Source organism: Ranitomeya imitator, chromosome 5, assembly GCF_032444005.1.
Source record: "Ranitomeya imitator isolate aRanImi1 chromosome 5, aRanImi1.pri, whole genome shotgun sequence".
Classification (NCBI taxonomy): Eukaryota; Metazoa; Chordata; class Amphibia; order Anura; family Dendrobatidae; genus Ranitomeya; species Ranitomeya imitator.
In genome coordinates, this window is record NC_091286.1 from 582,273,363 (window position 1) to 582,287,413 (window position 14,051).

The following is a 14,051-nucleotide window of genomic DNA, read 5'->3' on the forward strand; positions in this document are numbered from 1 at the left end:
GATGCATACTGCGCTGTGGTCACCGCAGGCACTGGCCCACCTGCCTCTTCAGAGTCAGAGAGACAAAGCTGTTGGGCATCACTGCACACTGCCTCTTCTTCCATTTCTCCAATGCTGCTTGGCTGGCCCCCTGTTTCCAAGCCAAGAGATTCAGAGAACAGAAGTAGAGACGGCTCCTGTCCTGGGCTCTCTGACTGCCTGGCCAATTTGGCAGGTGGTGAAGAGACAGATGGCTGCTCTCCAGTGGTCTGTGCCTGAGAGGATGTGGCACTAATTGAAGTCGATGCCAATGCGTTAGCTGCCATCCATCCGACAACGGCTTCAATTTGATCTTCACGCAGCAGCGGTGCACGGCGCTCTCCGACAAAGCTGCGCATGAAGGACCGTTCCCTGCTGAAACTGAGTGATGATGAGTCACAGGTGCCCGCAGCAGGCACAGAATCACCACGTCCTCTCCCTGCTCCTCTCCTTGCTCCACGCCCACGCCCACGTGCCTTACTCCCTGCCCTCTTCATGTTGGTTGACAGATATAGATAAGCAGAAAAATACTAAGGCCTTAGTGTGCTTATTCCTGAAATGCTCCTCCTAACAGGTGTAAGAAACACTAATGTTGTAAAGTGTGGACTAGACTTTATTATTGATAAAATGTGGCATACACAAGTGTTAAGTGGTGTTTGGTGAACTTTACTTTTTTTTTTCTGCAGATCGGGCTACAGAGCGACTTTAACTCACACGGGGACCGTGCAGACAGCCGTAAACGGCGCTGCAAGGCCCAAAAACACTCCTCTAGGTTATCCTATGTAATGTTTTTCCACAATTTAGCTGGAGACGGGTGGAAAGACACTAATAGGAAATTTTAGAAAAAATGTGCATCAGGCTGCACTATTTGCAAAAAAGGAAAAGTTATTTAATGGTATGAGGCAGTGACACACCCTGAGCTGAATACAACCGGCTGTGGCTGCACACAGACTACAGGGCGAGCTGCGCTCACACGGAGACCGTGCAGACAGCCGTAAACGGCGCCGCAAGGCCCAAAAACCCTCCTCTAGGTTATCCTATGTAGTGTTTTTCCACAATTTAGCTGGAGACGGGTGGAAAGACACTAATAGGAAATTTTAGAAAAAATTTTGCATCAGGCTGCACTATTTGAAAAAAAGGAAAAGTTCTTTAACGGTATGAGGCAGTGACGCACCCTGAGCTGAATACAACCGGCTGTGGCTGCACACAGACTACAGGGCGAGCTGCGCTCACACGGAGACCATGCAGACAGCCGTAAACGGCGCTGCAAGGCCCAAAAACCCTCCTATAGGTTATCCTATGTAGTGTTTTTCCACAATTTAGCTAGAGATGGGTGGAAAGACACTAATAGGAAATTTTAGAAAAAATGTGCAGAAGGCTGCACTATGAGCAAAAAAGGACAATGGATAGCACAGTATGAGGCAGTGTGAACCCCCCCTGAGCTGAATACAACCGGGTATATGGCTGCACACAGACTACAGAGTGAGCTGCACACACACACACACTGAGAGAGACCTTGCAGAACGCTGTTAAAACAGTGCTGCAAGGCAAGAGCAAGGTGAACACACAGCATTTGCTAAATTAGCCTGGGAAAAGCGCAATGAAGCAATTCGCTATCTCAACTGGCCCTCAGTTAGAACACAGCGTCCTGTCCCTAACTGAAATCACAGCAGAGTGAGCGCAAATGGCGGCAGCGTTTTTTATAGTGCATAGTGACATCATTTCAGCAGCCAATCACAGCCTTGCCAGTAGTTACATGCCCACCATGCTAAACAGGATGTGCCCACACTTCCATTCATTCCTCATTGGCTGCTGCGTGCAGTTTGAATTCTGGGAACTTCCGATTCCGGTATCCGATATGCGGGAAATATCGGAATTCGGTATCGGAATTCCGATACCGCAAATATCGGCTGATACCCGATACTTGCGGTATCGGAATGCTCAACACTAGTTGTGATGTTTTTACTTACGGTCTTAGATCCATACTGGGATCCAAAAAGGAAAGTCAATCGTAGTATATGTACTTTCGCTTTTTGGGTGGAGCTGCTGACCCACTTCTTGCCCGCTGTTGCCTTTCCCGCCGATATTGGTCCCTGATGCTGTGCCATCGTGTCATAACATCTTCCACTGCAATGACATGGTAACAAATATTCTATAAGCTCATTCTGCACATTGCTTAAAACAGTTGGCATTGATTGATCATATTTTAACGATGCTAATAAAATGCCTTCTTAAATGAATTTGCTAAAGTTTAAATTGCTTAAAACCGCAAAAACATTATATGCAATAAAATGAAACAACACAAGGACAGGGTCCACTCCCCTCTGTACCAGTCTGGCATTAACAAAAATAGCACCCAATAGAGTTGAGCGACCTTGACCTTTTTAGAGTCGAGCCGGGCTTTGCGAAACCCGACTATGTCCAAAGTCGGGTCGAGTGAAATCGGCCGATTATGACGTAAAGTCGGGATCGACCGAAACACGAAACCCAATGCAAGTCAATGGGGCAGCATAGTCGGCAGTGAGTGGCGGCCAGGAAAACACCTAGAGTACCCATTTTAATGTCAAAACCATCCATTCTTCTTAATGAAGCTTGTCAAGCGTAATTTACCTTATAATAATTGGAAGGCATTTGAAATTGGGGGTCATTTGGCTAAAGTTGTGGGGGGTAGGGCTGGTTCAAGTAATTAGTGGGCCCAGGAAATCTGGACCACGTCACGGCAGTGGAGCAGGGAGAGGTAAGTATTTCAACTTTGCAAGTGCTGTGAACCTGAGCAAGCAGGGGGGGCCCACTCGTTGGCATTGGCACTGGCACAGGGCCCCTCAAAGTACAGCGGTGTGTTTGCACGGCGGGGGCGCCTCCCACCGGCAGCAACACTTTTGCGTACTATGAGAGGCCCTGTGCCAGTGACGTCGCCAACTAGTATTCCTCCCCCCACCTGATGAAGGAACCTGCACTTTCATCTGCACCTTCCTCTTTGTCCCCGTGTAAGGTGGTATGGTATGCGGGAAGAGCAACCTGACTTTCAGCAGGGTCACAATGTTGTTGTGTAGCGTGCACGGGGAATGTTGCGTTATGGGTCAATGTACCAGCAGACTCATCTATCACTGGCTGGGCAATGGGCACGATGAAGTGGAAACACAGATATAGGCCCAAAGAAGAAAGTGGGCTAAATGCAGTTCAAAATTGGTAACACAGGAATAACCAGGGAGCATTGCAGTGGAGGACAACTGGAATGAGAGGCTGACACAGAGAGTAGGCCCAAATCAGTAGGTAGTCGAAATGCAGTTCAAAATTGGCAACCGTAGTAAACAGGCGGCACAGCTTTGTTCAGTGGAGGAGAACAGCAAGGAGTGGCAGACACCGATAGTAGGCCCCAACCCAACTAGTAGGCCAAATGCAGTCTAACATTAACAACTACTTAACGAGAGGCTGAAAATGGAATTTCAGGACAGGAAACCAGGAGAACAGCAAGGAGTGGCAGACACCGATAGTAGGCCCCAAACCAACTAGTACGCCAAATGCAGTTGTTCCATTTAACCACAATTTAATGAGAGCCTGAAGATAGAAGCTCAGGAAAGGCAACCTGGGGAACACCTTGGAGTGTAACACACCATCTCTCTCCACCCCATACCCATTTTGTAGGCCTAATGCTGTGTACTTTTCTACAACTACTAAACGAGAGTCGGAAGACCGAAGCAATGGCAAGGAAACCTGGGGAACACCTTGGAGTGTAACACACCATCTCTCTCCACCCCATACCCAATTTGTAGGCCTAATGCAGCCTACTTTCCGACACCTACTAAACGAGAGCATGAAGATCGAAGTTCAGGAAAGGCAACCTGGGGAACACCTTGGAGTGTAACACACCATCTCTCTCCACCCCATACCCATTTTTTAGGCCTAATGCAGTGTACTTTTCTACAACTACTAAACGAGAGTCGGAAGACCGAAGTAATGGCAAGGAAACCTGGGGAACACCTTGGAGTGTAACACACCATCTCTCTCCACCCCATTCCCCATTTTTTAGGCCTAATGCAGCCTACTTTCCGACACCTACTAAACGAGAGCATGAAGATCGAAGCTCAGGAAAGGCAACCTGGGGAACACCTTGGAGTGTAACACACCATCTCTCTCCACCCCATACCCATTTTGTAGGCCTAATGCTGTGTACTTTTCTACAACTACTAAACGAGAGTCGGAAGACCGAAGCAATGGCAAGGAAACCTGGGGAACACCTTGGAGTGTAACACACCATCTCTCTCCACCCCATACCCAATTTGTAGGCCTAATGCAGCCTACTTTCCGACACCTACTAAACGAGAGCATGAAGATCGAAGCTCAGGAAAGGCAACCTGGGGAACACCTTGGAGTGTAACACACCATCTCTCTCCACCCCATACCCATTTTTTAGGCCTAATGCAGTGTACTTTTCTACAACTACTAAACGAGAGTCGGAAGACCGAAGCAATGGCAAGGAAACCTGGGGAACACCTTGGAGTGTAACACACCATCTCTCTCCACCCCATTCCCCATTTTTTAGGCCTAATGCAGCCTACTTTCCGACACCTACTAAACGAGAGCATGAAGATCGAAGCTCAGGAAAGGCAACCTGGGGAACACCTTGGAGTGTAACACACCATCTCTCTCCACCCCATACCCATTTTGTAGGCCTAATGCAGCGTACTTTTCTACAACTACTAAACGAGAGCATGAAGATCGAAGCTCAGGAAAGGCAACCTGGTGAAAACCTTGGAGTGTAACACAACCTGTCTCTACACCCCATACCAAATTTGTAGGCCTAATGCAGCGTAGTTTCCACCAACTACTAAACGAGAGCCGGAAGATCGAAGCTCATGAAAGGCAACCTGGGGAACACCTTGGAGTGTAACACAACCTCTCTCTACACCACGAAAGGGCTGATTCTTAGGAAGGAAGGCTGTTGTAAATAAGCATTGCGCGTCCGAGGGTGATTATATTCTTATTCGGTATCTACTCACCCTCGGACGCGCCATGCTTCTTGATTTGTAATTAATGTTTATTTGCAATGTGCTTTTGACTTACTCAATTATTTTTTTAATTATTGATTTTATTAAATTAATAGTTTAACATCTTATTGGAAATAATTTAAAGGAGACGCGACAGGACAACACTCGGTGGATGCCATATCTGTGTTAACAACTCCAAAAAACTTTCAGTTAACTTCTTGCAGGAGAAAGAAATTGTAGCTGTTGGACCTTTGTAGTACAGTTCCAGATATTTGTTGTGTGTTTGTTTTGATTGTTAAAATGTCTGCATTTGAGATCTCAACACGATCTTATTTTTTATAATCAAATTAATTTTTTAAATATTTTATTAGGTTGGTTCAAGGGGTACACGGGCAGCAATAGACAGGTCAGTGGAGGCCTAGTGGAAGGAGTGACGGCAGACAGGCATCAAAGGCCTAACATTGGGCTGGCTGTAGGCAAGTTAAAATTGGTTCCAGGGGAACACGGCCATCAGTGGCCTGGTCAGTGTAGTTGTAGTTGAAAGAACGGGACGCAGACAGGCTTCGAAGGCCTAACATAATAACATAGGGCTGGCTGTAGGCAAGTTAAAATTGGTTCCAGGGGAACACGGCCATCAGTGGCCTGGTCAGTGTAGTTGTAGTTGAAAGAACGGGACGCAGACAGGCTTCAAAGGCCTAACATAACAAACTTGGGCTGGCTGTAGGCACTTTTAAATTTGTTCCAGGGGTACATGGGCAGCAGTGTATGGTCAGTGGAAGTCTAGTGGAAGGAGTGACCGCAGACAGGCTTCCAAGGCCTAACATAACAAACTTGGGCTGGCTGTAGGCACTTTTAAATTGGTTCCAGGGGTACACGGGCAGCAGTGGTCTGGTCAGTGGAAGTCTAGTGGAAGGAGTGACCGCAGACAGGCTTCCAAGGCCTAACATAACAAACTTGGGCTGGCTGTAGGCACTTTTAAATTGGTTCCAGGGGTACACGGGCAGCAGTGGTCTGGTCTGTGGAAGTCTAGTGGAAGGAGTGACCGCAGACAGGCTTCGAAGGCCTAACATAACAAACTTGGGCTGGCTGTAGGCACTTTTAAATTGGTTCCAGGGGTACACGGGCAGCAGTGGTCTGGTCAGTGGAAGTCTAGTGGAAGGAGTGACCGCAGACAGGCTTCCAAGGCCTAACATAACAAACTTGGGCTGGCTGTAGGCACTTTTAAATTGGTTCCAGGGGTACACGGGCAGCAGTGGTCTGGTCTGTGGAAGTCTAGTGGAAGGAGTGACCGCAGACAGGCTTCGAAGGCCTAACATAACAAACTTGGGCTGGCTGTAGGCACTTTTAAATTGGTTCCAGGGGTACACGGGCAGCAGTGGTCTGGTCAGTGGAAGTCTAGTGGAAGGAGTGACCGCAGACAGGCTTCCAAGGCCTAACATTACAAACTTGGGCTGGCTGTAGGCACTTTTAAATTGGTTCCAGGGGTACACGGGCAGCAGTGGTCTGGTCTGTGGAAGTCTAGTGGAAGGAGTGACCGCAGACAGGCTTCGAAGGCCTAACATAACAAACTTGGGCTGGCTGTAGGCACTTTTAAATTGGTTCCAGGGGTACACGGGCAGCAGTGGTCTGGTCAGTGGAAGTCTAGTGGAAGGAGTGACCGCAGACAGGCTTCCAAGGCCTAACATAACAAACTTGGGCTGGCTGTAGGCACTTTTAAATTGGTTCCAGGGGTACACGGGCAGCAGTGGTCTGGTCTGTGGAAGTCTAGTGGAAGGAGTGACCGCAGACAGGCTTCGAAGGCCTAACATAACAAACTTGGGCTGGCTGTAGGCACTTTTAAATTGGTTCCAGGGGTACACGGGCAGCAGTGGTCTGGTCAGTGGAAGTCTAGTGGAAGGAGTGACCGCAGACAGGCTTCCAAGGCCTAACATTACAAACTTGGGCTGGCTGTAGGCACTTTTAAATTGGTTCCAGGGGTACACGGGCAGCAGTGGTCTGGTCTGTGGAAGTCTAGTGGAAGGAGTGACCGCAGACAGGCTTCGAAGGCCTAACATAACAAACTTGGGCTGGCTGTAGGCACTTTTAAATTGGTTCCAGGGGTACACGGGCAGCAGTGGTCTGGTCAGTGGAAGTCTAGTGGAAGGAGTGACCGCAGACAGGCTTCCAAGGCCTAACATTACAAACTTGGGCTGGCTGTAGGCACTTTTAAATTGGTTCCAGGGGTACACGGGCAGCAGTGGTCTGGTCTGTGGAAGTCTAGTGGAAGGAGTGACCGCAGACAGGCTTCGAAGGCCTAACATAACAAACTTGGGCTGGCTGTAGGCACTTTTAAATTGGTTCCAGGGGTACACGGGCAGCAGTGGTCTGGTCAGTGGAAGTCTAGTGGAAGGAGTGACCGCAGACAGGCTTCCAAGGCCTAACATTACAAACTTGGGCTGGCTGTAGGCACTTTTAAATTGGTTCCAGGGGTACACGGGCAGCAGTGGTCTGGTCTGTGGAAGTCTAGTGGAAGGAGTGACCGCAGACAGGCTTCGAAGGCCTAACATAACAAACTTGGGCTGGCTGTAGGCACTTTTAAATTGGTTCCAGGGGTACACGGGCAGCAGTGGTCTGGTCAGTGGAAGTCTAGTGGAAGGAGTGACCGCAGACAGGCTTCCAAGGCCTAACATTACAAACTTGGGCTGGCTGTAGGCACTTTTAAATTGGTTCCAGGGGTACACGGGCAGCAGTGGTCTGGTCTGTGGAAGTCTAGTGGAAGGAGTGACCGCAGACAGGCTTCGAAGGCCTAACATAACAAACTTGGGCTGGCTGTAGGCACTTTTAAATTGGTTCCAGGGGTACACGGGCAGCAGTGGTCTGGTCAGTGGAAGTCTAGTGGAAGGAGTGACCGCAGACAGGCTTCCAAGGCCTAACATAACAAACTTGGGCTGGCTGTAGGCACTTTTAAATTGGTTCCAGGGGTACACGGGCAGCAGTGGTCTGGTCTGTGGAAGTCTAGTGGAAGGAGTGACCGCAGACAGGCTTCGAAGGCCTAACATAACAAACTTGGGCTGGCTGTAGGCACTTTTAAATTGGTTCCAGGGGTACACGGGCAGCAGTGGTCTGGTCAGTGGAAGTCTAGTGGAAGGAGTGACCGCAGACAGGCTTCAAAGGCCTAACATAACAAACTTGGGCTGGCTGTAGGCACTTTTAAATTGGTTGCAGGGGTACACGGGCAGCAGTGGTCTGGTCAGTGGAAGTCTAGTGGAAGGAGTGACCGCAGACAGGCTTCGAAGGCCTAACATAACAAAATTGGGCTGGCTGTAGGCACTTTTAAATTGGTTCCAGGGGTACATGGGCAGCAGTGTATGGTCAGTGGAAGTCTAGTGGAAGGAGTGACGGCAGACAGTCTTCGAAGGCCTAACATAACAAAATTGGGCTGACTGTAGGCACTTTTAAATTGGTTCCAGGGTAACACGGCCAGCAGTGGCCTGGTCAGTGTAGTAGTTGTAGAAAGAAGGGACCGCAGACAGGCTTCGAAGGCCTAACATAACAAAAATGTCAAAACAATGGTATTGTCAGTGCCAGGCATTGAAGGATGTCAGCGCCTAGACTACACATTGGTGAAGCTGTGAGAGATAATTTTGCTAGTGGTAGAGCACTGTTTGAGCTGGGGGGGGGAACTGTCTTGTGGCCGGCGGTACAGGCACAGGGCCCCTCATATTACAACGGTGTGTCTGACGTTGGGTGCGCACCACCACCGCCAGAGACACTTTATTGTACTATGAGGGACCCAGTGGCAGTGCCGTCGACCAAAAGCGGCCACACCCACCTCTTCAGACAAACAGCACTCTCAAGGGTCCAAGCGCAAAGTGGCGATAGCACGGCCCCGTGTGGGGAGTTTGGCCATTTCGTGAGGTGGAAACATGTCGTATGCTGGACAATCAGGTGAAGAAAATTACGAGATTGGAAAAGTCATTCAGAATAGTCCACAGGCAAGACCTTTTCATAGGAAAGCTAGGTGTCAGCCGGGCAGGGTGGGGCAAAAGATTTTGAAATCCAGTTGTGGTTCATTTTAATGAAGGTTAGATCATCTACATTTTGGGTAGCCAGACGAGTCCTTTTTTCTGTTAGTATTGAACCTGCAGCTCTGAATACTCTTTCTGATAGGACACTAGCTGCCGGGCAAGCAAGCTCCTGCAATGCATATTCTGCCAATTCTGGCCAGGTGTCTAATTTGGATGCCCAGTAATCAAATGGGAATGACGGTTGAGGGAGAACGTCGATAAGGGATGAAAAATAGTTTGTAACCATACTGGACAAATGTTGTCTCCTGTCACTTTGAATTGATGCTGCAGTACCTGTCCTGTCTGCGGTCATAGAAAAATCACTCCACAACCTGGTCAGAAAACCCCTCTGGCCAACGCCACTTCTGATTTCTGCCCCTCTAACACCTCTGGTCTGCTGGCCCCTGGAGCTCGTGTGAGAACGATCACGGGCGCTGTGTGCAGGGAATGCCAGAAGCAAACGGTCAACAAGAGTTGATTGTTTTGTTGCTAATATTAGTTCCAAGTTCTCATGTGGCATAATATTTTGCAATTTGCCTTTATAGCGAGGATCAAGGAGGCAGGCCAACCAGTAATCGTCATCGTTCATCATTTTTGTAATGCGTGTGTCCCTTTTGAGGATACGCAAGGCATAATCCGCCATGTGGGCCAAAGTTCCCGTTGTCAAATCTGCGGTTGTGCTTGGTTGAGGGGCAGTTGCAGGCAAATCTACGTCACTTGTGTCCCTCAAAAAACCAGAACCCGACCTTGCCACGCCACCAATTTCCCGTGCCCCCGGGAAAGCTTCCTCATTAAAAATATACTCATCCCCATCATCCTCCTCATCCTCCACCTCCTCTTCGCCCGGTACCTCGTCATGTACACTGCCCTGACCAGACAATCGCTGACTGTCATCAAGGCTTTCCTCTTCCTCTGGTGCAGACGCCTGATCCTTTATGTGCGTCAAACTTTGCATCAGCAGACGCATTAGGGGGATGCTCATGCTTATTATGGCGTTGTCTGCACTAACCAGCCGTGTGCATTCCTCAAAACACTGAAGGACTTGACACATGTCTTGAATCTTCGACCACTGCACACCTGACAACTCCATGTCTGCCATCCTACTGCCTGCCCGTGTATGTGTATCCTCCCACAAAAACATAACAGCCCGCCTCTGTTCGCACAGTCTCTGAAGCATGTGCAGTGTTGAGTTCCACCTTGTTGCAACGTCTATGATTAGGCGATGCTGGGGAAGGTTCAAAGAACGCTGATAGGTCTGCATACGGCTGGAGTGTACAGGCGAACGGCGGATATGTGCGCAAAGTCCACGCACTTTGAGGAGCAGGTCGGATAACCCCGGATAACTTTTCAGGAAGCACTGCACCACCAGGTTTAAGGTGTGAGCCAGGCAAGGAATGTGTTTCAGTTGGGAAAGGGAGATGGCAGCCATGAAATTCCTTCCGTTATCACTCACTACCTTGCCTGCCTCAAGATCTACAGTGCCCAGCCACGACTGCGTTTCTTGCTGCAAGAACTCGGACAGAACTTCCGCGGTGTGTCTATTGTCGCCCAAACACTTCATAGCCAATACAGCCTGCTGACGTTTGCCAGTAGCTGCCCCATAATGGGAGACCTGGTGTGCAACAGTGGCAGGTGCGGATGGAGTGTTTGTGCGACTGCGGTCTGTGGACGAGCTCTTGCTTCTGCAGGAGGACGAGGAGGAGGAGGAGGAGGAGGGGGTGCGAACGGCTACAGACAACTGTTTACTAGACCGTGGGCTAGGCAGAACTGTCCCAAACTTGCTGTCCCCTGTGGACCCTGAATCCACCACATTTACCCAGTGTGCCGTGATGGACACGTAACGTCCCTGGCCATGCCTACTGGTCCATGCATCTGTTGTCAGGTGCACCTTTGTGCTCACAGATTGCCTGAGTGCATGGACGATGCGCTCTTTAACATGCTGGTGGAGGGCTGGGATGGCTTTTCTGGAAAAAAAGTGTCGACTGGGTAGCTCGTAGCGTGGTACAGCGTAGTCCATCAGGTCTTTGAAAGCTTCGCTTTCAACTAACCGGTAGGGCATCATCTCTAACGAGATTAGTCTAGCTATGTGGGCGTTCAAACCCTGTGTACGCGGATGCGAGGCTAAGTATTTCCTTTTTCTAACCATAGTCTCATGTAGGGTGAGCTGGACTGGAGAGCTGGAGATCGTGGAACTAGCGGGGGTGCCGGTGGACATGGCAGACTGAGAGACGGTGGGAGATGGTATTGTTGCCGCCGGTGCCCTAGATGCAGTGTTTCCTACTACGAAACTGGTGATTCCCTGACCCTGACTGCTTTGGCCTGGCAAAGATACCTGCACAGATACAGCAGGTGGTGCGCTAAATGGTGGTCCTACACTGCCGGAAGGGATGTTGCGTTGATGACTAGCTTCATTGGCCGAGGGTGCAACAACCTTAAGGGACGTTTGGTAGTTAGTCCAAGCTTTCAAATGCATGGTGGTTAAATGTCTATGCATGCAACTAGTATTGAGACTTTTCAGATTCTGACCTCTGCTTAAGGAAGTAGAACATTTTTGACAGATGACTTTGCGCTGATCAATTGGATGTTGTTTAAAAAAATGCCAGACTGCACTCTTTCTAGCATCGGATACCTTTTCAGGCATTGCAGACTGAGCTTTAACCGGATGGCCACGCTGTCCTCCACCAGGTTTTGGCTTTGCCACGCGTTTTGGGCAAGATACGGGCCCGGCAGATGGAACCTGTGGCGATGTTGATGCCTGCTGCGGCCCCTCCTCCTCCTCTGCTTCAGAACTGCTGCCGCCTGCACCCTGTTCCCCCAATGGCTGCCAATCGGGGTCAAGAACTGGGTCATCTAATAACTCTTCTTGTACCTCCTGCGCAACTTCGTCTGTGTCACCGTGTCGTTCGGTGGTATAGCGTTCGTGATGGGGCAACATAGTCTCATCAGGGTCTGATTCTTGATCAGCACCCTGCGAGGGCAATGTTGTGGTCTGAGTCAAAGGACCAGCATAGTAGTCTGGCTGTGGCTGTGCGTCAGTGCACTCCATGTCAGATTCAACTTGTAATGGGCATGGACTGTTAACTGCTTCACTTTCTAAGCCAGGGACGGTATGTGTAAAGAGCTCCATGGAGTAACCCGTTGTGTCGCCTGCTGCATTCTTCTCTGTTGTTGTTTTTGCTGAAGAGGACAAGGAAGTGACTTGTCCCTGACCGTGAACATCCACTAACGACGCGCTGCTTTTACTTTTACCAGTTTCACGAGAGGAGGCAAAAGAGCTAGAGGCTGAGTCAGCAAGATAAGCCAAAACTTGCTCTTGCTGCTCCGGCTTTAAAAGCGGTTTTCCTAATCCCAGAAAAGGGAGCGTTCGAGGCCTTGTGTAGCCGGACGACGAACCTGGCTCCACAGCTCCAGACTTACGTGCAATATTTTTTTCCCCACGACCACCTGATGCTCCACCACTACCACTACCCTCATTACCAGCTGACAATGAACGCCCCCGGCCACGACCTCTTCCACTAGACTTCCTCATTGTTTTAAAAACGTAACCAAACTAACGTTATTTGTTGCAGTCACACAACTTACACGGTGAGCTATAACTTCAGTATGATTTAGCTACCCCTTTACAGGTTGGTGAGACCACAGCGAAAATCAGGCCCAATGTTACACACTCTTTTTTTGGTGGCTGCAAATTAGAGAGATGCCCCACACGCAGGACTGTCACTGAAGCACAAATGTTAATATTAATGTCACACTATTATTTTTTTTTTATTTTTATTTTTTTCAGGAACACTTTAGAAACCCCCCAAAAAAAAAAAAAATAGATTTTTGCAGGGAGAATTTAGAAAACAAATGTAACAAACTATATGCTTTCTATGGGCCACTGAGTGAGAGATGACGCACACAGGAATCAGGAGTGGCACACAAGCCCAGAGGCCAATATTTTTCTACCAATGATTGATGGAGTTATTTTCTCTGGTAGATTTTGGAACCCAAATCAAGGAAAAAAAATATAGGCTTTCTATGGACCACAATTGGAGAGAGAGAGAGAGAGAGAGAGAGAGAGAGAGAGATGGCACACCCAGGAGTCAAGACTGGCACACAAGCAGAAAGGCCAATATTAATCTCCCATTTTTTTTTTTTTTTTTTTCAGGGAGACTTTAGAAAAAAAAATAATAAAAAAAATATGATTTTATCAGGAAGAATTTAGAAACCAAATAAAATAAAATTATTTTTTCAGGGAGAATTTATAAAACAAATAAAAACAAAAATAGGCATTCTATGGCCCACTGACTGAGAGATGACGCACACAGGAGTCAGGAGTGGCACACAAGCCCAGAGGCCAATATTTTTCTACCAATGATTGATGTAGTTATTTTCTCTGGTAGATTTTGGAACCCAAATCAAGGAAAAAAAATATAGGCTTTCTATGGACCACAATTGGAGAGAGAGAGAGAGAGAGAGAGAGAGAGATGGCACACCCAGGAGTCAAGACTGGCACACAAGCAGAAAGGCCAATATTAATCTCCCACTGTTTTTTTTGTTTTTTTTTTTTTGTTTTTTTTCAGGGAGACTTTAGAAAAAAAAATAATAAAAAAAATATGATTTTATCAGGAAGAATTTAGAAACCAAATAAAATAAAATGATTTTTTCAGGGAGAATTTATAAAACAAAAACAAAAATAGGCGTTCTATGGCCCACTGACTGAGAGATGACGCACACAGGAGTCAGGAGTGGCACACAAGCCCAGAGGCCAATATTTTTCTACCAATGATTGATGTAGTTATTTTCTCTGGTAGATTTTGGAACCCAAATCAAGGAAAAAAAATATAGGCTTTCTATGGACCACAATTGGAGAGAGAGGGAGAGAGAGAGAGAGAGAGAGAGAGATGGCACACCCAGGAGTCAAGACTGGCACACAAGCAGAAAGGCCAATATTAATCTCCCACTGTTTTTTTTGGTTGTTTTTTTTTTTTTTCTTTCAGGGAGACTTTAGAAAAAA

At 48.1% G+C, this 14,051-nt stretch overlaps 1 protein-coding gene across 1 annotated transcript in view; it reads right to left on the bottom strand.

Annotated features, from left to right (window-relative positions):
* Window positions 1–14,051, bottom strand: part of LOC138638521 (galactose-3-O-sulfotransferase 4-like) — an 85,653-nt gene that overhangs the window by 24,125 nt on the left and 47,477 nt on the right. Inside the window, exon 4 of the mRNA XM_069727893.1 lies at window positions 1,989–2,145. Within this exon, the coding sequence (XP_069583994.1) occupies window positions 2,131–2,145 (15 nt within the window). The 3' untranslated portion in view covers window positions 1,989–2,130. The remainder of the gene's footprint in view (window positions 1–1,988; window positions 2,146–14,051) is intronic.